Raw genomic sequence first — 24,185 nt, forward strand, 5'->3', positions numbered from 1 at the left:
TCCACAGATTCTGTCGGCCCTCCAGTGGGCCTGTGGGGAGAAGCTTGGGGTCCAGGTTTGCTGCTTGAGACTCGAGGGGAGAGACCGGAAGAACAGCTTGTGGACGTGGGAGTGAGGGCCACAGGGCTGCTCCCAACACCGCGCACTTGTCTGCCCCCAAAAGCAGGCTGAGGCCTGGGCGATGGGCCAGCTCCCGGCAAGCCTCCGCAGCCTCTGGCCTGCCCCACACTCAGCGGCTGTGGGCACCGGGGCCCATCCGGCCACCTGGGAACGGTTGTCAGGGTTGGAATGTGATGTGAAGGGCACCGCTGATCCTGGCTGGGGCGCGGCAGGCCGGGCTTCACAGGGGGCACAGGATGGGTCAGCGCCAGGAGTTTCTCCTCCTCTGCACTGAGCGCAGGGGCGGGGCAGCCAGGCCGTGGGGCGGAGGTCAGAGGGCTTCTCTGTGGGCAGTTTCAGAAGCTCCTGCTGGAAACGGCCCCTTTCAATGTAGTTCCCCAGTGCGGGGAGTATGCGGCCATCCGGAGCTGCCAGGAGCCCGCTTTCTGGGCAAGGGCTTCTGAGAGTCCGCCAGAGCCAGAGACACATTCCCCGGGCCCTTTCCTTGCTCCATTTATGAACTGCTCAGTGCCCCCAAGTGTCCCACACTGAGCCACCATACCATGAGCAGTGAACAAAACACAGGACCCCACCTCATGGCTGAGTTCTGGTTGAGGAAACAGCATTAACCAGCAGATAAGTAGTTGCGTCCTATGGTCAGGCGCTCAGGACACATGTGACAAGCGAGCCGCAGTCAGATGGCCTGTGGATCTGGGGCCGGCGTCAGGGTCCACCTCACTGAGGAGGTGGCACTTGAGTTGAAACCTGAAGGAGGGAAGGAGCTCTGGGGCACCTGGAGGGGGACTTGTGGTCAAGGGCAAGGACAAGGGCCCAGAGAGCAGCAGGGTCCTGCTGTAGCTGGATCTGCCTGGGTAGCAAGCAAGGTCAGAGAAATGTGGACAGGTCACGCACTGCTGCTGGCATTTTGGGGTCCTGGCTGGGACAGCGGAGATGGGAGCCATGGGGGTCTGTGGGGGAGGGTGGGCAGCGGGGGCCAGTGCTGAGAAGGTCTGGACTTTGTAGGTCCCTGCATGTGTCACAGGGATTTGCTAATGGAACTGATCAGGCAGTGGCTCAGTGGATCGAGCGTTGGCCTGGGACACTGCGAACCCAGGTTCGAAACCCTGAGGTTGTTGGCTTGCGAGCAGGCTCACCAGCTTGAGCACAGGGTCACCGGTTTGAACATGGGATCATAGACATGACCCTATGGTCACTGGCTCAGCTGGAGCCCCCCCCCCCACACCCCAGCCCAGGCACATAGAGAAAACAATCAATGAACAAGTAAAGTGCCACAGCTACAAGGTGATGCTTCTCATCTCTCTCCCTTCCTGTCTGTCTCTCTCTCTCGCTAAAAAGAAAAAAAGGATTTGCTAATGGTTTGAGGTGGGACGTGAGAGGAATGAGGGGTCAGGGACAGAGTTGCCGTGTTTGGCCTGAGCAGGACCCAAGCACCTGGAAGAGTGAAATTGTCCTCACCGAGGCCGGTTTGGACAGTGGCTGTGGCGCTGTGGGGCGCTGCTGGCGTCTGGAGGCTGTGTGCCCTGCCTGACAGGACATCCTGAGACGCTTGGCACCCCCACCCTTCTCCTCTGGGAGATAGGCCGGGCCCGGCCGGGCTGCCCACCTGTGATGGGCCCCGTCAGGTGTGCAGGAAGAGGCACGAGAGCCCCCGGCGCACTGAGCCTCTGGGCCAGAGGTCAAGCTTCCCTCCGGCCCTCACGCTCTGGTGGGACTCGAGTCCAGGACTGCCCAGAAATACAGTTTGTGTGTGTGTTCCAAACACACTTTCTTCTCTTCACCTGCTGAGGTCCGCAAAGATACTTTCTTGCCACGGTGGTTTGCACTGGTAGTTTCTCCCGACCAGCAGGAGTCCTGTACTGGGTCGAAGCCCTCAGCAGGGTTTGGTGTGAGCTGTGTCTGGGTAGGCACTGCTGTGTCAGTGGACGGTGGCTCCCACAGTGATGGAGTGTGCTGTCTGCAGCTTGTGTACGTCTGGCGTGGTGCGGCTGCACATCAACAGCTGGCTGGAGGTGAGCTTCTGCCTGCCGCACAAGATCCACTACGCTGCTGCCAGCCTCATCCCCCCCGAGGCCATCGAGCGGAGCCTGAAGGCCATCCGGTGAGTGCCGGCCTGAGCGCCCTCCCTGGGTCCCCTTCTCTCCCGCTGAAGTTTCCCCACGCACTTTGTTCCAAAAGTTCTGTTCCTCTTCTGCCACAGAAGCTGGCAAATAGGGCTCTTCCGTTGACAGAAGTAAAAACACACGTTTTTGTGTCTGGTTTTGTATAGAAGTGACCAGCCCCAGCTTCCCCCTGGGCCCTCTGGGCACTGCCTGGGTGCCTGAGGCCCCACGCTGAGGTCTTCGCCCTTAGTCCTTGTCCTGTGGGGTCGGGCCTGTGTGTGTGGGGGGGGTAGACGCACCTCCTCCGGAGGGATGTCCCCGCATGGTGCTGCTCACCGGTCTGGCATTTGAATCTGAACGTGTGGGATCTCTCTTTCTTAATTTGGCTAATTTCCTGCAAAGAAAGAGCTGAACCCAATTTCCTCTAGTCTCCGCCCCCAACCAAGTCCCCAGTTCCTTAAATGTTTTTTAACTAAAAAAAGAAATCTGAGCAAATTACGGAAATTGGGCAGAAGACAGAAGCAGAGCACTGCTTCATTCCCTCCACCCCCAGTCTGCTCCGAGTCCGCGTCTGCCCTCCTGCCTCCCCTGCTAAGTGTACTTTTACACAGTTCTGTTCCTAGTCGCAGCCACGGTTTTCCTTTCCCATATTTGGGACTCTTTCCTTAGGAAAGATTCGTTCATTTTTTTCCAATCAACAAATGTTTGCTGGGCCATCCCAGAGGTGGGAGATGGAGTCCGGTCATCAGACCTTCCTCAGTTTTGTTCTGATTTGTTTTTTTTTCTGAAAGCGACAGTAATCTTGCAGATGTTTAAAGGACGCTGGACAGAGCACGGCCCTGTGTCTAATTCCTCCCGTGGTCTCCGCTCTCTGAGGCTCAGTGCCTGCAGGCCCCCGCTGCACCTGTACTCCAGGTGCACAGCCGGTGCGGGAGCCTATGGCTCACCCGTCCTGCGGGCCGACTGCCCCACAGCCCGTACCACGCCCTGCTGCTGCTCAGTGCCTGCAGGCCCCCGCTGCACCTGTACTCCAGGTGCACAGCCGGTGCGGGAGCCTGTGGCTCACTCGTCCTGCGGGCCGACTGCCCCACAGCCCGTACCATGCCCTGCTGCTGCTCAGTGCCTGCAGGCCCCCGCTGCACCTGTACTCCAGGTGCACAGCCGGTGCGGGAGCCTGTGGCTCACCCGTCCTGCTGGTGACTGCCCCACAGCCCGTACCACGCCCTGCTGCTGCTCAGTGCCTGCAGGCCCCCGCTGCACCTGTATTCCAGGTGCACTGCCGGTGCGGGAGCCTCTGGCTCACCCGTCCTGCGGGCCGACTGCCCCACAGCCCGTACCACGCCCTGCTGCTGCTCAGTGCCTGCAGGCCCCCGCTGCACCTGTACTCCAGGTGCACAGCCGGTGCGGGAGCCTGTGGCTCACTCGTCCTGCGGGCCGACTGCCCCACAGCCCGTACCACGCCCTGCTGCTGCTCAGTGCCTGCAGGCCCCCGCTGCACCTGTACTCCAGGTGCACAGCCGGTGCGGGAGCCTGTGGCTCACCCGTCCTGCGGGCCGACTGCCCCACAGCCCGTACCACGCCCTGCTGCTGCTCAGTGCCTGCAGGCCCCCGCTGCACCTGTATTCCAGGTGCACAGCCGGTGCGGGAGCCTGTGGCTCACCCGTCCTGCGGGCCGACTGCCCCACAGCCCGTACCACGCCCTGCTGCTGCTCAGTGCCTGCAGGCCCCCGCTGCACCTGTACTCCAGGTGCACAGCCGGTGCGGGAGCCTGTGGCTCACTCGTCCTGCGGGCCGACTGCCCCACAGCCCGTACCACGCCCTGCTGCTGCTCAGTGCCTGCAGGCCCCCGCTGCACCTGTATTCCAGGTGCACAGCCGGTGCGGGAGCCTGTGGCTCACCCGTCCTGCGGGCCGACTGCCCCACAGCCCGTACCACGCCCTGCTGCTGCTCAGTGACGAGAAGGCCCTGCTGGCTGAGCTGCCGCTCGACTGCTCCCCGGCCCTGGTGCGCGTGATCAAGACCACGTCTGCCGTGAAGAACCTGCAGCAGCTGGCCCAGGACGCGGACCTGGCCTTGCTGCAGGTAGTGCTCTGTGGTCCGGTCCGGTCTGGGGGCCCCCGTGGTGGGGAAGGCGGGCGGGAGGAGGGGCCGGGCACATCACAGCCGGTGACCCTTGTTTGGAGCTGGGAGGTGCTGGGGTGTCAGGAGAGCGGGCTGCTGATGGCCAGACGTCCAGACAAGCCGGTGACAGGCAGCTCTGGGCCTGGCTGGAGGTTCTGGAAGCTGAGTCAGGCTTGGATTCAGGCTTGGCCTGTGAACTAGCTGCAGGACTGACTGACTTCCTTTCTGAGGGTGGTCAGGCTGCAGCAGGGAGCAGTGAGGCCCTCCGGAGCTGGGCAGACAGGATGCCAGGGCAGGGTGGCCACATGAGAAAGCAGGACTGCATCCTTGAGGTGGGAGTAGGGAGAGCAGGACACAGTGTGGCTCTGCCCACACGCACAGCTGGGACCTAACTTCGGGGCCTTGACCACCCTCCGAGGGTGGGCGTTCTGTGCAGGCTGCCAGCCCCTGGCTGCACCGTGTGCTTGCGGGCTGCCCTTTCTGATTGGAGGAGGGCCCCTCAGCCTGGTTGTGGATCTGATTGGAGCCTGGGCAGGGGTCAGGAGGTGAGGAAAAGCACAGCAAGAAATTGTAGGCCAGGGGCAGGGGCCCCTCAGGTGCTGGTGACAGTGGGCACCATGTGGCCACCAGAGGGCAGCAGAGTCTGTCTCACCCACATGTGGTTCCTGCAAAGGCCAGTGGGCGGCAGCTTGCTCAGGCTGGGCTGGGGAGGAGGAGCCCAGGAAGGGCTGGCCCCCTGGGGCCCATGAAGGGCGGCAGAGAAGCTTGTCCAACTGGCCTGACTCTCAGGCCGGGTTTTCCCAGAGCAGTCATTTTGGATTCTGTCATCCAGAATTGGGCCTTCCCTCATCTGTACCTATGACCTTTGTCCGCCCCCTGTGAGAACATTTGTGGGATTCTGCCTTGGTATTTCACGTGGGCTCCAGTGAGGACCACGTCCTACCTGCCTTCACAGCACCTTAAATACGCACTGCCGAGTTTGTATCCTGAGCAGTAGTAGCTAACGGCAGTTCCCATTGCAAGCTTTACAAGATGCTGACCCTTCACTGTCCACTGAGGCTGCCCGGCATGAAGTCTGTCTGGACGCCACGCCTCACCTTGCTGTCAGTCTCCTCGGACAAAGACACAGCTTTGAGGATGTCCCCTTAGCTTCCCTGCCTGGCCTTGTCGTGGGGAGACTGTTTTAGTTCCCTTGCACACCCACTGCTGGCTGGTTGTACGGCAGCCCCTGGGGCCCAGGCCTGGGGACGGACCTCACCAATGTCTGGGACGCCTGCTTCCCACAGTGGGTGGCCCAGTGCGGGTCCGTGTCAACGTCAGGTGTGACCATCACCAGTGATTTTAAATCTACAAGTAAATGTGTTCAGATTTTTTGGTCATGATAGAATTAATATGTTCTTTCTTATAAAAGTTTAAGTAGCCCACAAATGGCAGACACAAAGAGAAAGTCCCCACAATCCAATATCTCAGACGTAAACACTGTAGATTTCTCTAGGTTTTTCTCATTGGTTTTGAATAACAAAATTAGGATCACACTACATTAACTGAAGAATGCCCACAGACCTCCACATTCTGATCCACAGGACCTGTGAAAGTGGCCTTGTGTGGGACTTCGCAGGTGTGATTAAGGGTCTTGAGATGGGGCAATGTCCTGTATCCTCTGGGTGGGCCCAGTATAGTCACAAGGGCTCTTGTAAGAGGGAGCCAGAGGGAGTGTGCCCGCTCTGTGGCCACGTGCCAAGGAGCGCTGCAGCTGGCAGAGGCAGAGGGCAGTCTTCCCTAGAGTCTCTGGACAGAGCTGTTCTGCTGACACCTGTGCCCAGCCACGTGACAGTGACTTTAGACATCTGGACTCCGGAATGGCGCTCTGGCCGCCGGGAGACGGGAGGTGGAGACCACCGGGGAAAGGTTGTGGTCAGTGGGACTTGGGATGACAGAGAAGAGGGTCAGGGATAGAACTGAAGTTTCTGTTGTGCTCAAGGGGTGGCACACTGGAGGGCCCATGTGCCAGGGTGAAGCACGGGTTTCTTCAGCAGTGCCGTAGGCGTTGCATGCAGGTAGGGGTGACTCCTCCCCTTGGAGGATCTCGGTGGTGAGGAGGGGCAGCGGGCCCGCCGGGGGCAGTGCCTGCCGAGGGTGATGCAGAAGCCAGAATGCCCAGTCCTCTCTCTCCCTGAAGCGAGGTGGTGCCGTGTTCTCAGACCTGGCCTCCCATTGTGAGGCTGGAGGGGATTTCTACCATTTCGGTCTTTCTGTGGCCCATCCTGATGTCCAAGGGTCCAGGAGAGCAGGGCAGTGGGATGTTCTCCAGGATTCTGGGGCACACGGGTGGGTGCCCGGGGTAGAGGGCAGTTCAGTGACCCCACATCTAGTATCACGTGGAAACTCATCCCCCTGCCAGAGTCCTGGTGGAGGTGGGGAGCCGGCCACTGCCAGAATGTCCAGCCAAGCCCTTGCCCAGCTGACCCGACCCAGTGATGCACAGAGTCCTGGTGGGAAATGACAGTCCCTGTACGGGGACCAGTGATAAAAAGGCTTGTTGCTCTGAGCACAGAGAACGGTGTGTGCTAGCTGTGCCAGGCACCCTGGGGAGGCTGGGCTGTCAGGGCGGAAGCCACAGTGGGTCAGCCTCCCGGCACTGTCCCGCCGGACCCTCTCCCTGCAGGTCTTCCAGCTTGCGGCTCACCTAGTGTACTGGGGCAAGGCCATCATCATCTACCCGCTGTGCGAGAACAACGTCTACATGCTCTCTCCCAATGCCAGCGTGTGTCTGTGCGTACCGCTGTCTGCCAGGGCCCAGGGCCCCGAATGGGAGGGGGTACCGCTGTCTGCCAGGGCCCAGGGCCCTGAATGGGAGGGGGGTACCGCTGTCTGCCAGGGCCCAGGGCCCCGAATGGGAGGGGGGTACTGCTGTCTGCCAGGGCCCAGGGCCCCGAATGGGAGGGGGGTGCTGTCTGCCAGGGCCCAGGGCCCCGAATGGGAGGGGGGTACCGCTGTCTGCCAGAGCCCAGGGCCCCGAATGGGAGGGGGGTACCGCTGTCTGCCAGGGCCCAGGGCCCTGAATGGGAGGGGGGGTACCGCTGTCTGCCAGGGCCCAGGGCCCTGAATGGGAGGGGGGTACCGCTGTCTGCCAGGGCCCAGGGCCCCGGGATGGAGGGTACCGCTGTCTGCCAGAGCCCAGGGCCCCAAATGGGAGGGGGGTACCGCTGTCTGCCAGGGCCCAGGGCCCTGAATGGGAGGGGGTACCGCTGTCTGCCAGGGCCCAGGGCCCCGAATGGGAGGGGGTGTACTGCTGTCTGCCAGGGCCCAGGGCCCTGAATGGGAGGGGGGTACCGCTGTCTGCCAGGGCCCAGGGCCCCGAATGGGAGGGGGTACCGCTGTCTGCCAGGGCCCAGGGCCCCGAATGGGAGGGGGGTACCGCTATCTGCCAGGGCCCAGGGCCCCGGGATGGAGGGTACCGCTGTCTGCCAGGGCCCAGGGCCCCAAATGGGAGGGGGGTACCGCTGTCTGCCAGAGCCCAGGGCCCCGAATGGGAGGGGGGTACCGCTATCTGCCAGGGCCCAGGGCCCCGGGATGGGGGGGTACCGCTGTCTGCCAGAGCCCAGGGCCCCGGGATGGGGGGGCACCGCTGTCTGCCAGGGCCCAGGGCCCCGAATGGGAGGGGGGTACCGCTTTCTGCCAGGGCCCAGGGCCCCGAATGGGAGGGGGGTACCGCTATCTGCCAGGGCCCAGGGCCCCGGGATGGGGGGGTACCGCTGTCTGCCAGAGCCCAGGGCCCCGGGATGGGGGGGCACCGCTGTCTGCCAGGGCCCAGGGCCCCGAATGGGAGGGGGGTACCGCTTTCTGCCAGGGCCCAGGGCCCCGGAATGGGAGGGGGGTACCGCTATCTGCCAGGGCCCAGGGCCCCGGGATGGGGGGGTACCGCTGTCTGCCAGAGCCTAGAGCCCCGGGATGGGAGGGGGGTACCGCTGTCTGCCAGAGCCCAGGGCCCCGGGATGGGGGGTACCGCTGTCTGCCAGAGCCCAGGGCCCCGGGATGGGGGGGTACCGCTGTCTGCCAGAGCCCAGGGCCCTGGAACGGAGGGCGTGTGGCTGGCAGGGCCTTCCTGGGGGTGCTCCGCAGGTCAGCCAGGCCTTCCCTGGGACCAGATGCCTGGTCTCTGCCGTACCCAGGTCCCAGTTGTGGCCCAGCACCCTGTGGCGCTCCCTGGGCCTGTGCTCCCCCGGCACCTGCAGCCTCCGGGAGGGCCTGTGTCTGCCATGTCTACAGCCAGTGAACTCGGGGGGGGGGGTGCCTGCTGGGAGGTCAGGAGCCTTGGCCTTGACTTAGTCGCTCAGAGGGGTTGTGGGGCAGCCTGTGCCCGTGGCTTCTGCTGCCCCTTGAGGAAAAGCAACTGGGCTCTTGTCTCATGGGGCCCACCCTGCCCTGCCTTCCCTGCTGCACTTCCTGGCTGCCCGGCGCAGGCTCAGGGCCTGGGCACGGGGGTTGGGAAACCTGCTGGGGAGGCTGCGGGGCCCGTAGACACCGCCTCCCCTCTCCAGGTACTCCCCGCTGGCGGAGCAGTTCTCACTCCAGTTCCCGTCGCATGACCTGCCATCTGTCCTCGCCAAGTTCTCCTTACCCGTCTCCTTGTCCGAGTTCAGGAACCCCCTCGCACCCCCTGTGCAAGAGGTGAGTTGTCGGAGCGGGGGGAGCCCAGGAACTGCACACCCAGCCTGGGTTTCTGGTCCGGGGCCCTCAGTGCTGTGGCTCCCTCAGCTCTGGTGGCGGGAGGGCAGGGCCTTGCTGTGTAGGATGCACAAGCACTGCCGGGGAAAGTGAAACTGGCTCCCCAGCCGGCCGCCCGCACGTGCTTGGCCAGTGACCCGGCGTGTGGACAGACAGTCCCGGACCCTCCAGCGTCCACCCCCTGGAGCCCACCTGGCTGCAGGAGGCTGTTGTCAGGGTTAGAACCGCAGTCGGAGTCCCAGTCAGGAGGGTGCTGATCTTCCCTGGGGGGGGGCGGGCAGAGCCACCTGGTGCCCGCTTCTGGGCCTGGGTCCCACACACGGAGGATGAGAGGTAGTGTTGTTTTCACTTGGCCTGGGCTTGCCCTGCTTTTCCCTCCCATCATGATCCAGGCGGTCCCTGGGTCTAGGCTCACTGGTACCCAGAATCTCATCCAGGAGGACCCGGAGAGGCTAGGCTAGGACCCCCCAGTGGATCTGGGCCAGGGCGAGGGGTGGGTGGAGGAGCTCCAGGGAGATGTGAGGCATGTGGAATGGACGGTGAGTTCTGTCCGGGGCTGTGGCAGGGCTGAGTGTGGCCTGGATCTTCCCCTCCCCCGAATGCCCGGCTCTGGGCAGGACCAGATGGGACAGGTGTCGGAGATGCGGCTGGGTATTGTCAAAGTTTTGCCTTCGGAAGTAAAGTCTTTGCTTTAATAAACGGATGTGTTAGGCAAAACCAGTTTCTTGAAGCAAGCCGTTTTCTTTGTCAAATTGTGAATGAGAAGGCGATCTTGGTTCCTCAGTTCATTTAGATGCTGAGTGAGACGGAGCTCTAAATGCCGTCTTTCATGGAGCTTTGGCCTCCAGGAACCGTGCCAGCTCATGCCAGCCGAAAGAAAGACACATTTTGCATCTGTGCCTGCCCCTCCCCAACAGAAACTTCCTGATGGTCTGGAAGGTGGGTGGGTTTTTCAGGCCCTGCCTGAGGGGCAGCCTCACGCCTTCACGCCTTGTCAGGGGCCTGGATGGAGCTGGTTTCCGGCTGCACAGTCCCTGGGGGAGGCTGCCGGCCTCTCCCCTCCTGCTTCCGGTCTGGAAGATGCTCTTCGGTGCTTATGGAGCCTCTGGTTTATTTGTTAATTGAATTTTAAGTTTATTTTACAATCCTTTTCAATTTTATTTGGTTTGACCAGGTCATACATGCCCATGGTACACCCCTATTTCCATGCCTGGTAAGCGAGCCCCTCCCAGGAGGGGACCCCCCAAAGATGAGCAAGTAGTGTGTGTTTCTGAGAACACGGCCACCACCTGCATGCATTTTCCTACTCACCAGTCCTGGCGTTCTGCCCGCGCAGGGCTCCTCGCTGCTCCTGGTCAGGTGCTAGCTTCGTGGGCGAGGGGTGGAAGCCAGGCCCTGGGGACCGCCCGCTCAGCAGGGTCCCTGGCCGTGGGCAGGCTTTCGGGCTGACCTGAAGAGAGGGCTCTGCTCTCGGGGCGGCCACCTGCAGCCTCCTTCCGAACAGCATCCAGGCCACAGGGGCGGGTCCCACAGGCCCAGCTCCGGGCGGTGGTGGGGCTCAATGGCAGGGCCCAGTGGACTGGGGGAGACAGGGCAGAGGGGGCAGCTCAGAGCGGGGGGCAGTGTGCTTCCACATCACAGGCCCTGCTCCTCCGGTCTGGGCAAGAAAGGCCAGGCCCGAGGGCGGCCCAGGTGCATGGTGGGAGAAGTGCAGGTGAGGCCCGCGGCTCTCCCAGCCGTGCTGCTGTCCCTGGAGCAGTTGGGCTTGCAGACCAGCCGGCGGCTCACAGCTCCTTCCTGAGCGGGGGCCTTCCTGCCCGAAGTCGGGGCTCTGGAGCTCGGGCACCCCCTGCCTGATTTCCTTCCAGGGTGACTAGGGGTGATGTCTTAGGCCGTGGCCCCCCAGTCCCAGCAGGGAGGGAACAGGGCAGCGGGGGCGGGCAGCCTCCCCCAGGGCCCAGGCCTTATGCTGCCTGTCCCACAGACCCAGCTCATCCAGATGGTGGTGTGGATGCTGCAGCACAGGCTGCTGGTCCAGCTGCACACCTACGTCTGCCTGATGGCCTCGCCCAGCCAGGACGAGCCCCGCCCACGGGAGGACGAGGTCCCCTTCACCACCAGGGTCGGCGGCCGCAGCCTCAGCACCCCCAATGCCCTCAGCTTCGGCTCCCCAAGTAGGAGTCCCCTCCCGGGGCATCTCTCTGGGGGGAGCACCTGGGGACTTGGGAGTGGTGGCCGGGAGGTCTAAGCAGGGCGCTGCTGGGAATGGTGAGCGGCCTTCACGTGGCCGTACGTGCACACGCCTGTCTCTCGTGTGAGCAGCGGGGCCTCATGCAGACAGCCTTCCTGAAAGGGGGACAGCAGACCCCTCTCCCCCACTGCCCTGCCCTCCGTGGCTCTGGGAAGGAGGCTGTACCTTTGGGTTCTTGAGCAGAGGCTTGCTCAAGTCAGGAGCAGCCCTTCCCAGCCTGCCCTGTCACCTGTCACCCATCACTGGGAGGACAATGGAAACCTTGTGCCCCAGGGCCTGTGAGGAGACAGTTACTGTCATGGTCCCTCCTTGAAAGAGCCATTGTGGCCAAGCATGACCCCCAAGGCAGCAGCGCATTTTCAAGCCCCAGTTCCCTAGGCTTGGGGAAGAGGAGGGGCTGGGAGGCTTGGTGGGCGGCACCTCCCCAGGCTGAGGCCTGGCTGTGGGCTTTAGGCTCCGTGAGGACCTGGCCTGCCCAGTGCTCCCTGTCATCCGTATGGGGTGGGAGGGGAGTTCTTGGGGCCCAGCCGCGCTCTGACCCGTGCCCATCCCAGCCAGCAGCGACGACATGACCCTGACCAGCCCCAGCATGGACACCTCCAGTGCAGAGCTGCTCCCCAGTGGGGACTCGCCGCTCAACAGGCGGATGACAGAGAGCCTGCTGGCCAGCCTGTCGGAGCACGAGCGGGCGGCCATCCTCAGCGTGCCCGCGGCCCAGAACCCCGAGGACCTCCGCATGTTTGCCAGGTGGGGGCCGGGGGGCTGCTGGGCTGGGGCCGGGGCTGGGGTCGGGACAGAAGGACGGGGACATACCCAGCAACCCCAGCCTGAGTCCAGGGCTGGGGTCGGGACAGAAGGACGGGGACATACCCAGCAACCCCAGCCTGAGTCCAGGGCTGGGGTCAGGACAGAGGGGACGGGGACATACCTAGCAACCCAGCCTGAGTCCAGGGCTGGGGTCGGGACAGAGGGACAGGACATACCCAGCAACCCAGCCTGAGTCCAGGGCTGGGGTCGGGACAGAGGGACAGGACATACCCAGCAACCCCAGCCTGAGTCCAGGGCTGGGGTCGGGACAGAGGGGACGGGGACATACCCAACAACCCCAGCCTGAGTCCAGGGCTGGGGTCGGGACAGAGGGGACGGGGACATACCCAACAACCCAGCCTGAGTCCATGGGTAACAGGTGGCTCTCAGGGTCGAGGGGTGTCCCATGCACTCGGATGTCCCCCCTGGTGCCTGTGTGTGCCGGTGTGAGGCGCTGTCGTTGCTGACACACCGGGTCGGGTGCCTCTGTCCTGTGACTCTCTCCAGCACTTCCTGAGCATTTCTTGTCACTCCGGAAGCAGCAGCAACTCCTCAGTCTCAAGGGGCTTGGCAGGGATTTTCCCAGGACTCAGCCTGGGAGTCAGGGGACCCAGATCTCCACATCACAGGTGACCCCCCCATCATAGGTGACACAGACTTTGCCACACCTACCTGTGACTTAGGAGGCATGTAGATATATGGTTTTCTGTAACTGGTCAGGCTGTCAGGGCCTGAGCCCCTGTTAACAACCACATGCCAGGCAGCTTTTTTTTTTTTTTTTTGAGAGGGAGAGTGAGGGGAAGGGGGAGAGAAAGAGTGCGTGAGGAGAAAGGAGAGAGAGAAGCATCAACCTGTTGCACTTAGTTGTGCACTCATTGATTTTTTTAAAAAAAATTTTTTTTATTTATTGAGAGGAGGGGAGGCACACAGTCCTGCATGCACCCTGACCGGGATCCACCCAGCATGCCCACCAGGGGGCGATGCTCTGCCCATCTGGGGTGTTGCTCTGTTGCAACCAGAGCCATTCTAGCGCCTGAGGTGGAGGCCATGGAGCCATCCTCAGTGCCTGGGACCAACTCGCTCCAGTTGAGCCATGGCTGCAAGAGCAGAGAAAAAGAAAAAGAGAGAGAAGGGGAAGGGTAGAGAAGCAGATGGGCGCTTCTCCTGTGTGCCCTAACCAGGAATCGAACCGGGGACATTTACATGTCGGGTTGACATTCTACCACAAAGGGCCAGGGCCCATTGATTGCTTTTCATACTGGGACTCAAACCAGCAACCTTGGAGTCGATGCCGTGACCTCAGGATCTAGCTAGTTCCCTCAGGATCCAGCCAGTGACCCCAGGATTGAAATGGCAGCCTTGGCGCTCCAGGATGACACTCCGTCCACTGTGCCACTGGCCAGGACCAGGCAGCTCTTTAAGCAGCTGGCCCAGGCATGGGTTCAGCCCCAGCTGCAGATGCCACCTGGAACAGTGACCCATTTGGATGCAGAGCTACTTGGGGCTCGCTGCCACAGTATCATGAAAAAGAGACACCTCTAGCAGACCTGTCCCCCGTGCTACCCCACCCACGCCAGAATGCTGAGGGTGGGTGTGGCCTGCAGGCTCAGATGGGCTTCAGGGTTTCAACAGCCATGTGTCCCTGTGGCCCCACTTCAGGGGACTGGTGGGAAGTGGGTCCAGGACACTTACTTGCTCCTGTTGGGGGGCGTGGGTGGCTGCTTCCCTGGGCCTGAGACCCCCCCGCCCCCCGCCAGCTCTGCTGTGGGCTGTGGCTGCTCCGTGGCTGTGAGCACAGGCCAGCAGGCACTGTGCTCCCCCCCCAGGCTGCTGCAGTATTTCCGGGGCCGCCACCACCTGGAGGAGATCATGTACAATGAGAACACCAGGCGCTCCCAGCTGCTCATGCTCTTCGACAAGTTCCGCAGCGTGCTGGTGGTGGCCACCCACGAAGACCCCGTCATCGCCGTCTTCCAGGCACTGCTTACGTGAGGCAGGCGCTGCAGGGGGTGGGGGCACCAGCATCTCCCCACCCCAGGGCTCCCTCCCTACCGCCTGGCCTGAGTCCTCAGCTCTGAGGCCTCACTTCAGGCCGGTTCAGCTGCCCAGTGGGGCTCCTGCCCTCGGCATTCTCTCCGATGCAGTCCTCAAATCATCGGGTGTCTGAGCTGAGAAGGCGAGGCTCTGAGGTGGGCAGGGCCTGCACCTGTCCCCCGTTTCCCTGACCTTGCCCCCAATCCTGCCTGTGTTCCTGGCTCCTCCAAGACTAAGGGCAGAGTGCCTGGCCCTCACCAGAGCCCTGTCAGCCTTCAGGAGGCTCATGGCCACGCCGTCCACTCCCCTTGGCTGCCTGAAGCACGGGCCTGGGCTGGTCCCCGGTGCGTACTTGGCTGCCCCTTGCGGGTGGGTCGGCACTGGCGGTCCCAGTCCTCCCTCACGGGGGTGGGGGGCACCTCCATCGGGCCTGAGGGAAGAAGTCTGTGCTGGCCCAGCTCTCTGCCCACCCTGCTGCGCACACAGGGCCCGATGTCCCCTTCCTGGGGGAAGAGCTGATCACTGAGGGCGGTTCTGGCTGAGACACAAGACACATATTTTCTAGAAATGAAGCCTTTATTTGGTTTGTGAACAATTAAAAAGCCTGTCAGGAGCAGAGCCTTGCTCAGACCCGTGCGTCCTGCTCGGCCACTCTGTCTACCACACTGACCCAGGGGCTGCCCTGGACATAGAAGCGCAGAGGCTTCTGGGCCCACTCTCCTGCGCTGCCAATGCCCACTCGGGCTGCGGCCACCACAGCCGACTCCCTGGGCCACGAGGGGCTGTGCTCTAGCCACACGGCCTTGTCCTTGGTCAGGTCCCGCTGGTCAAAGCTCTTGTCAATGGCCAGGGCCTGGCAGAGCTTGGAGGGGCCACTGCAGAGCTCACGGTCTTTGAGGGCTCGGCTGGTCTTGCCTTTCCGGTAGGTGCTGCGAAGCTGCCGCATGGTCTCCAGGCCCCCCAGGGGCTCCAGCGCTCGGAGCAGGACACACGCGCCGTCCCCTGTGGGACAGACAGCGGGCAGTTGGTCCTCCCTACCCCAGGCACAACCAGTGCGGCAGGGACTATGCAGCTGCCTTCCTGAGCACCCCTGTCCTCATTCACTGTGCAGACCCTGCCTGCCCCTCCTCCGGCACCCCCACACTCCCGGGGCCCTGGCTGGGGCCTCCCGCTGGCCGCCTCTGGTTTGGTGATCAGCAGCAGGGCTGAGGCCTGTAAAGGAAACCTCTGGGCATGGTCACCCCACCAGGAAGCTGGGGCAGAAAGCTTTGGGCCTAGCCCAGACCCCTGCTCTGCCCCAGGATCCCCCATCTGCCTCTCCCCACTGAGTGTATACTGGGCAAGCAGGAGGTGGGCTCATGCAGAGGGTGCTGGGTGCGCCCATCCCATGACGCGGTGGGGAGACCAGCAGGGCGGAAGTGCCTGCCAACAGGACCCCTCGCCTCCCTTGGGATCTCTGCTGGCCCAGCTCTACCCCACCAGCCCAGGCTGCTTCAGTGGCCAGACAGTAAACTGACACCCTGGGCCCAAGACGACACGTTTGTCCAAATTCCCTTGGCCCTGCCCTGCTGGGGGCAATGGTTATCTGAAGCCTAGCCAGGCAGCCACAATCCTGGGACACCAGCTCTCCTGACTCACACCTACCCTTCCACCTGGGAGTCAGGCTCAGCCTGAGGTGTGGCCAGGCCGATCCCCACTCTTGGGCCTCAGCAGCACCCGGAAGCTGGCCCTGCGTGGACATAGCAGCCACACCCTCCTGCCCAGCCAGCAGCTGGCAAGTGGGGTTTTTGTGACCAGACACTTTTAATCAGCCACTTTCATAGGACCTCAAGATACACTTCAGTAGAAACAAAGTTCCAGCCCCTCTGGGCCTTTCCCAGCCCACCAGCCTCACGGCTCTGTGTCCACCCTGAGCTGCTGTGGGTGTCACATGTCCCCCACTGTCTCCCCAGGCCCCCAGGGGGGTGGAAGGAGCAACCTATGCCATCTGTCACCGCCCCACCAGCCCATCTCCTGGAACAGTCCCTAGTCCTGCATCCTGACATGAAGTCTCAATGCCCTGGCCTCCCCACTGAGCCTCCGATCCCACGCCTGCCCCTCTGCCGGCACTGCCTCACCTGCTTGGCCTCCACAATCTCCCCTGCCTGCTCTCCTGGTCCTTCCTGCAGCACGTCCACACAGGCGGGTGGGCAGGGATCATGGGCACGGCCTCCCCTCTCCCTGACGCACCTGGATAACCTGTGACCCTGACTGTACCCATGGGTTTCCTCCCCCCTTAAACTAGGGCATCTTGGGTCATGTGTCTAGAAAGTAATACAGCACCTCCCATGTCTGCCTGTCTGACCTTAGAAGCCCTGGCCCGGCCCCCGTGCTGACCACAGCCCCAGGCACCGCTGGACTGTCTCCTTATCTGAATTCAGCCCCACCTCACACAGGAGGAGGTTGGCTGTTGCCAAAGAAATGCTCGAGGACCAAAATAAGCTCTCCAGGATGATAACAGGGCGGTGTGGGGTGGTCCCCAGCATCCTCTGACATCTGGTCACTCAGTTTCACTAACACCTTTTACTGGGCCAGGCACGGGTTCCCCCACCCCTCTGCCCCTGCAGCTCTGGCACTGAACATGCCCCGCTGTCCTCTCTGGGCCATCACAGCTGCCACACCCCCAGAATCACTCAGCAAACATGTCTGGCTTCCAGGGTAACAACCCATGCCCGCACTGGCCGCCTCAGGCATTCGCATATCTTGGGACCAGCAAGAGGCTTGGCAGGTGGATGCCAGGACTGGCTGGTCAGAGTGGGATGGGCAGACCGGCTCCTAATCAGCAGTGGCTCCAACAGAAGGGTGCCGTGGGCTCTTCAGAGGACCGGCCACCCAGAAAACAGCCACTTGCTCACAAAGGAGGGAGGCTGCCCCCCACGGTCCCATGAGGTGTGTGGGTCTTCTGGGGTCACCAGAGCAGCACCTCCCTGCTCTGCTCTGCTGACATCTGGAGTGGATGGTTTCCTGTGCTGGGGTTCTCCTGCGCATCGTGAGCTGTTCAGTACCATCCCAGCAGCTGTGATGACCAGAAAGGCCCCCAGACATTGTCTAACGTTCCCCCCAGGGTGGCCGAGGCACCCCCGACTGAGAACAGCTGATTCAGGCTCCATAGCTGGCTGCCAGGCAAGGCTCCGACTCAACTAAAATAGATTCCTCCCTCCTTTCCCTGCAATCAGCCCCCTCATGAGTCTGGGCTAGCGGTGACACCAGCTCTGAGCTCTGGGACCAGCAGTGGTCTCAGGGAACCTGTGCTCAGTGTTCAGGTCAGCCCATGACCTCTGTATTTCACAGGCCCCCTGCCCCTCTGTGAGAACAGCCAGAGCTCCTGAAACCCTGACCTAGACCAGCAATGGCGTCTTCCACTCAAGCATGTGCCCCACCCTGGTCCCCGCAGGGGTCTGTCTCCCAGCTGCCAGCTGAGGGGCCTGTGCCCAGGCTTCCTGCTCCGGCCCCCAGCAGTGCTCACCTTGGCTGGAGACATTCATGCAGAAGTACATGCCATAGATGAGGTACACGTACAGGGTCCCCGGCTTCATGAACATCCCACGGTTGCGGGGGGTCTGCCGGCCACCCCTCGAGTGGGCAGCTTCATCCTCCGGCCCCAAGTATGCCTCAGTCTCCACAATGCGGCCACGGAGCTCTGTGCCGTCGTCCAGTTGCCGGACCAAGACCTGCAGGCAGCCAGTGTCAGCTCAGGGCAGGAAGGGATGGGTCTCCTCCACCTGACAGTCCATAGTCTGGACCTTGCCTCCCCAGCTCAGGACACACCAGGGCCAGCCACTTGCCCGTCCCGTCTTGCTGGACCACTGGAAACAGACCTTCTTATCACAGCCATTTCACACTCTGGCCATGGCTGGGCTGCAAAGTGGCACTACTGAATTCACACTGTCCTCTCAGGGGGCTTTCCGTCACACTGCCTCCTCCCCGGGTACCCCTGAACTTCCTCGCTCAGGCTGGGGCAGGGCAGTGTTTTCCGATGGCTTTAGGCGACCCCTGTGTTTTGGTCGTTCGACCCCACCGGGGTCACGACCCACAGGTTGGGAACCGCTGCTCTGGAGCCTGTGGCACTCCCTCTGACCTCAACACAAAGGACGGCACCCTCAGCTCCCACCCACCAGCTCTGAAAGGCCGTTCTGAGCAGCAGGACCAGCTGCCCCCTATGGCCTGGGCTGTATCTGGCTCCACTAGAAATGGGGTGTGTGGGCAGAGGGCCAGGATCAGCCTAGCTGTGGCTGGCTGGGACAGCGCCCTGGGAAAGGGCAGGGCAGTGTGGAGGGCACACCAACGGGAAGGAAGGCCCTGTTCCATCTCTGAGGCCCGACTTCCGTCTTTCCAGGAGCTCCGCGGGGCGTCCCCCATTAGCGCCACTCTCCATGGTCCCACACCTCCAGGAGGCCTATTTGGGGACCAGGTGCCTTTCTGTAGAGGAGCTTCTCGTGGTCCTTTTCTTGCTGTCATTGTTTTCTATTTGAATTTTCCACTCTGATAAAATTTCCAGGTAGCAGATGTTGGCCGCCTTCCATGCTCCTTACAAATATCTCTCCCCTTTGCTGATGGAGGGTCCTGGGGAAGGGAGCACTCTTCCCAGCCAAGAGGGTGACGGGAGAATGGTCTGGGTGTCATGGCAACTCACTGCTCCTTGCAATGACCTGTGGAGGAATGCCCCAAGCCTGGCCAAGGGGTCAGCAAGGACATCCCTGGGGAGGCTGTCTCCCCTGACCAAAGGGACACAGAGCGAAGTGCTCCCTTCTCTGCTGGATGCCACCCTGTCCATCCTCGGGCTCAAGCAGGCACGATGGCGGCCTATGGGGAAATTACGACATTCTGAGGTCCTTGGGCCCCTGACCTGAAGCTGGGACTCCCCTCTCCCATTATGTGAGATCACAAACCCTCATTATTTAGGGTTCTTTCAGAAGGATCTGTTGGCCCTTGCAGCAGAAGCACTCTCATGGGCACAGATCTGGTCCTGACCCACCGAGTCCACTCTAGGTTACACTCCCCTGGCCCAAGTTTTAGGGCCTATTCCTCTCCGCGCCCAACTCCTGGCACTAATTTTTCTATTAGTCACAGAAACCGACTTACCTTGGCCATTTTAACCTGGAGGCAGCCTCCTGAAATGACACAAGGTAGGCTGTGGAACCCCTAAGAGGACCAGAAAAACAGGCCTGGAGTTTGACCCCCAGGAACGGCACAGAGATGGTGCTCCAGACAGACGTGGCTAATGCCGCTGTTGCTGGCACGCGCGCCCTGCACAATGCCTGCTTCCCAGCCCAGACCCTGGACCTGCTTTGAGCGACAGGGGCTCCCGGGGAGCCAGCACCAGCACCATGAACTGCTGCGGTGGGAAAGAGGCTATCACACTGCCCTGCCCCAGCCTGAGCGAGGAAGTTCAGGGGTACCCGGGGAGGAGGCAGTGTGACGGAAAGCCCCCTGAGAGGACAGTGTGTGAATTCAGTAGTGCCGCTTTGCAGCCCAGCCATGGCCAGAGTGTGAAATGGCTGTGATAAGAAGGTCTGTTTCCAGTGGTCCAGCAAGAGGACCCTGACAGCAGCCCTGACACTGGGCAGTCTGCGGGCCATGGCCGCCACTCTCATGTGGCCAATGCTGTTACTGTTAAACGTTCAGATGAGCAACAGAGGTGCACTAACTGTATCAGGGGTCAGGGTAGGCAAAGTTACCTTCTCACCAATACCGGGGCCAGCACATGAAGGGAACCTGCCTCTCCATCCCCCCAAAAATAACAATAAAAGAAAAAGAGAAAAATACAAGCTATGGCCCTGCCTGGTTGGCTCAGTAGATGAGTGTTAGCCCCGTGTATGGACATGCAGGGTTTGATTCCCAGTCAGGGCACACAAGAAGCAACCATCTGCTTCTCTTCCCCTCCCTCTCCCCCTCTTTCTCTTCTCCTCACAGCCAGTGGCTTGACTAGTTCAAGTGTTGGCCCCAGGCGCTGAGGATAGCTCAGTTGTTTCAAGTGTTGGCTGAAGACGGGTTGCTGGGTGGATCTCAGTCGGGGCTCATGCAGGAGTTTCACTATCACCCCTCCTCTCACTTAAAAAAACAGCCTGACCTGTGGTGGTGCAGTGGGGTAAAGCATCGACCTGGAGTGCTGAGGTCGCCGGTTCAAAACCCCGGGCTTGCCTGGTCAAGGCACATATAGGAGTTTATGCTTTCTGCTCCTCCCCCTTTCTCTCTCTCTCTCTCTCTCTCTCTCTGTCTCTACCTCCTCTCTCTAAAATGAATAAATAAAAACAAAACAAAAAAATAAAATACAAAAAACAGAAAAAGAAAGAAAGCCTGACCTGTGGTGGCGCAGTGGATAAAGCATCCACCTGGAAATGCTGCGGTTGCCGGTTCGAAACCCTGGGCTTGCCTGGTCAAGGCACATATGGGAGTTGATGCTTCCAGCTCCTCCCCTCGTCTCTCTCTGTCACTCCTCTCTCTCTGTCTCTCTCTCTCTCTCTGTCTTTCCCTCTCCTCTCTAAAATGAATAAATAAAAATTAAAAAAAAAAAAGAAAACAAGCTCTTCCGAGGGCAATACCAGGTGAGAAGGCAGGCTAATGTCCCCAGTGCCCAGAGCACGCAGGCAGACACGGGCTCCCCTGCCTCCACTGAGGGCAAACACCACTAACCACCTCAGCGCCCTTCCCATCGGATCCCGGCCCCAACCACTGAGGTGAAGCTATCCAGGAACAAGTGTGCGCAAAACAGGGCCGAGTCAGGGATGTGTGCTCTGCAGTCAGAGGTCTGGGGCCCAGACGTCGCATGGCGATGACCACCTCAGCAGAGGCCGCGTCACTACGTCATTACCTGTCCCAGAAACGCCTGGGCCAGGGGGATTGCAGGCTGGTCGAAAAAGTCTAATCCCAGTCGAGCAGCGTGATCCTTTGGGCTTGAGAAATAGATACTGCGCTGGGGGCTCAGGGTCGTGGGCTGACCCCGGCGGGGCACCTTGGGGAAAGGTGTGTGGGCTTCATCTGGTAGGCTCTGATGCTGCTCTGTCTCCAAAGGTCGCTGCTTTCTTTGCCCCAGTTTGCGGGAAAGCTGGAATGAGAAAGACAAAATAAAGCCTCTGACTAGGAGAGGGCAGAGGACTGTGCGGTGACGTCAGACGTGCAGAGCATCAGGACCACATTTGACTGCCTGCCTCAGCTTTCCATCTGGAAAATGAGGGACCCACTCTGTGCAAACAGAATGCCAGACCAGATGTCCTTAGCCCCTTGGGCACAAGCGGGCCCCAGGAGGCCTCGGAAAATGAGTGCATGTGAGGAAAGGCTGGTGGCAGCGGCGACAGGGTAACCATTCTGCTTCACATGCCCACCACATGCAGGAGATATACAACTCGGTGGCAAAGGGCTGCAAGGCCCAGGAAGGGGACAGTGGCACCTGAGCCTGGGACAAGAGGGCTGCTATCTTCCGATTCCCATTTAGCACATGGATCCCAGATGAACTTCTGAGCTTGTTTCTGGAAACCTGCCCCTTTGCGCTTGACCTTAACCAGGACTTGGAGGAATGAATTGTGGGTCACACCTACCCCCCCCCCCAGCCCCCATGGACACATCCACTGTGACAGACCCCACCTCAGAATGACCTCTCACACACAGGTGGGTAAGGACCAGGCTGACCATCTGCTTGGCCCCACTCTAAGCACATGACCCCCTAGTGAGTCCCCAGCTATCCTCTGCCTCAGGACCCAGGGTGTCAGAATGATCAGGAGCAAGTAGAGCGAAGGTGAGTTCTCCTGAGGGATGAGGAGGACCTGCTGAGACACCCCCAACACACACTTTCTGCCTCTTACCTGCCCCACCCCCACCCTGAAACCTGAGCACCTGCCCTGTGCTGTTCTAGGAACAGCTGATCTTCAGGGGGAGATAAAGGGAACAGGGGGAGATAATGGGAACAGGCAAGCATCAGGGCCCGGAAGCACCATCCTCAAGGGCTGAGCGTCACTAGTACCCATGTCTCCTTAGCATGTGACAGACCCATTATTTTTATCATAAGCGCTGACATCCCATGTCAAGTGGAGACCGCCAGTCTGCTGAGAAGGGACACTGACGTGACCGTCTTTGCAGTCCAGCCCGTCTGTCAGCACCCACCACGGGACCAGACTCTGGGACGCTGCTGCCCCCGCTCTCACCTCGAGTTTGGCCCCCAGTCTGTCCCATGGCACTCGGGTCACGTGGGTCTCTGCCTTGGCCCACCTGGGTGCTGGGACACTCCTACGGCTGTCCAGGGACTGGGCTCCGAGAGGCCTCGCTTCCCCATTTAGACCTAGCATTGGAAACTGCCTCCGAGGCCTTCATGGCTGTTTAACCCGAGGGCTGGGGAATGGGGTGACCCTGCTGTTGCACCCCAGGGTGTTACCTCAAACCGTGCACCTGGGCACCTCACACGCATCACCTGGCCCTGGTTAATAATGAGGGTTCCCTGGGTGAGAAGGCCCAGAAAATGCCCAAAGGTGCCGGCCACTGTTTCCTCATCTACCGTAAGAGAACCAACAACATCGGCACTGGAACTGAAATGGGAGAAACCAGGGAAGCACTTGGCTGCCACACAGCAAGCACTCAACGAATCTAACGTTAGAAGAAACACTCTCCACCGGAAATACCCACGGGCAAGACTTGGGACAACAGTCTCTGGCCAGGCTGAGAGGGCGTGGCCTGGGTGGGGGGTCTCCAAGGGACCCATCAGCCTTCATCAAAACCTGGGCGAACAGGGGACAAGTAAAGAACCGGAGAGCATTCATATGGCTGTGACAGACACGAGGGGTAACGACTAGGCCAGTCCCATGGTCATTTCTGACGGGAGGCTGGCGCCTGGGCAGAGGCAGCTGAGCTGGGCTCTAACCAGTGTCGGTGCCAGGGTCTCCTCCCAGAACTCCTGGGAGACCTCGGACCTGGCCTCGACTTGACTTCTGGCAAATGGCGCCCACCCGGGAGCCCGACCCCGCGGGTGCGCCCTTGCCTGGGAACCGGAGGCCCTGTCGGGGGCCAGCCGTGCGCACGTTACTGGTGTTCTGCGGGCTGGGCGACTCCGGGTGAGATTTTCGCCTTCGAAGGCTGATTGATCCTCGGCCACTCGTGGAGCGAGAAGCGCGCTCACCCAGGCGCGCACTCACCTGGGTCCCGCCACGCACCGGCATCCCGCAGCTCCCGCGGGGCGTCTTTCGGGACTGGGACCAGCCCGGTGCAGAGACCACCCACGAGCTAACCCCGGAAGCTCCCCTCTTCCCCTGGTGGGGTGTCGGGGGTGGGGGTGGGCGGGGATGGAGCCGGCGCCTGCGCAGAGGAGGACGGAAGCCCGGTGGAGCGGCCTCGGGAGCGAGGCGCAGACTCCGCCCCCTAGGCGGGCCGGGCTCTCAGTCTGCGGCCACACGGGGGTGGGGCCACACGGAGGGGGCTCCGCGGGACCCAGGCTTCCGGGAGATCCCCTTGCCAGGCCCCCCACCTCCCATCCTGGACAAAGGCCCAGGACTGCTGGGGCTCTGTGGTGTGAGAAGGGGGAGAAGGCGGCTGGGATTGGGACGAGAGTCGCCGCATCTCGATGCCTCTCCCACTGACCTGTTCCCGGCCCCTCTTCTTCTCTGGTCCCCCCACAACCGTAGAGCCCACTCCACCCTCAGCCGGTGGTCAGACCACCGAAAGGACTGTTAGGTCATGAACTTTGACTGGGCCCTTGGAGGGGCCCCGGTTGGAGGTGTGTTTTGGGGAAGTTGCCTGTAGACGATGGGGTACACGTGGATGTGTCACATGAGGGAGGTGACAGGATACCCGTTTCTGGGACACCTTCCTGGACCTAGGAGGGAGTCATTTGCGTGGAGAGGGCAGGTTGGGCGGCGGGGGAGTGGGCCGGAAAGACTTTGTCCAGGAAGCGGATGCCAGGGTCATCACAGGCGGTCCTGGGATCTGTCTTCAGTGGAGCCCCCGCTCCTCCCATCCTGGAGTGGGCCTGCTGGAGCATGGCCAGCCTCCTCGTGAGGCTGAGG

The 24,185-nt window shown here is 61.4% G+C and overlaps 2 protein-coding genes across 7 annotated transcripts in view; one reads left to right on the plus strand and one right to left on the minus strand.

Annotated features, from left to right (window-relative positions):
• NPRL3 (NPR3 like, GATOR1 complex subunit) overlaps positions 1-14,409 on the plus strand; it is a 47,578-nt gene extending 33,169 nt beyond the window's left edge. For 3 of the 6 annotated variants that reach the window (XM_066383083.1, XM_066383085.1, XM_066383089.1), the window contains 8 exons: positions 2,081-2,218; positions 4,145-4,301; positions 7,006-7,112; positions 8,882-9,011; positions 10,243-10,281; positions 11,053-11,242; positions 11,874-12,066; positions 13,953-14,409. In XM_066383083.1, the coding sequence (XP_066239180.1) occupies positions 2,081-2,218; positions 4,145-4,301; positions 7,006-7,112; positions 8,882-9,011; positions 10,243-10,281; positions 11,053-11,242; positions 11,874-12,066; positions 13,953-14,118 (1,120 nt within the window). In that variant the 3' untranslated portion in view covers positions 14,119-14,409. The remainder of the gene's footprint in view (positions 1-2,080; positions 2,219-4,144; positions 4,302-7,005; positions 7,113-8,881; positions 9,012-10,242; positions 10,282-11,052; positions 11,243-11,873; positions 12,067-13,952) is intronic. The other 3 variants (XM_066383084.1, XM_066383087.1, XM_066383088.1) reach the window with 2 other exon arrangements.
• Positions 14,410-14,717: 308 nt separating this feature from the next.
• On the minus strand, positions 14,718-23,459 carry MPG (N-methylpurine DNA glycosylase). The gene is made up of 4 exons (XM_066383090.1): positions 23,319-23,459; positions 21,011-21,244; positions 17,666-17,870; positions 14,718-15,162 (listed from the first exon to the last, which is right to left on the minus strand). The coding sequence occupies exons 1-4, from the start codon at positions 23,340-23,342 to the stop codon at positions 14,786-14,788; spliced, it is 840 nt and encodes a 279-aa protein (XP_066239187.1). The 5' UTR covers positions 23,343-23,459; the 3' UTR covers positions 14,718-14,785.
• Positions 23,460-24,185: the final 726 nt, after the last annotated feature.

This window comes from Saccopteryx leptura, chromosome 4, assembly GCF_036850995.1.
Source record: "Saccopteryx leptura isolate mSacLep1 chromosome 4, mSacLep1_pri_phased_curated, whole genome shotgun sequence".
NCBI classification, from domain to species: Eukaryota; Metazoa; Chordata; class Mammalia; order Chiroptera; family Emballonuridae; genus Saccopteryx; species Saccopteryx leptura.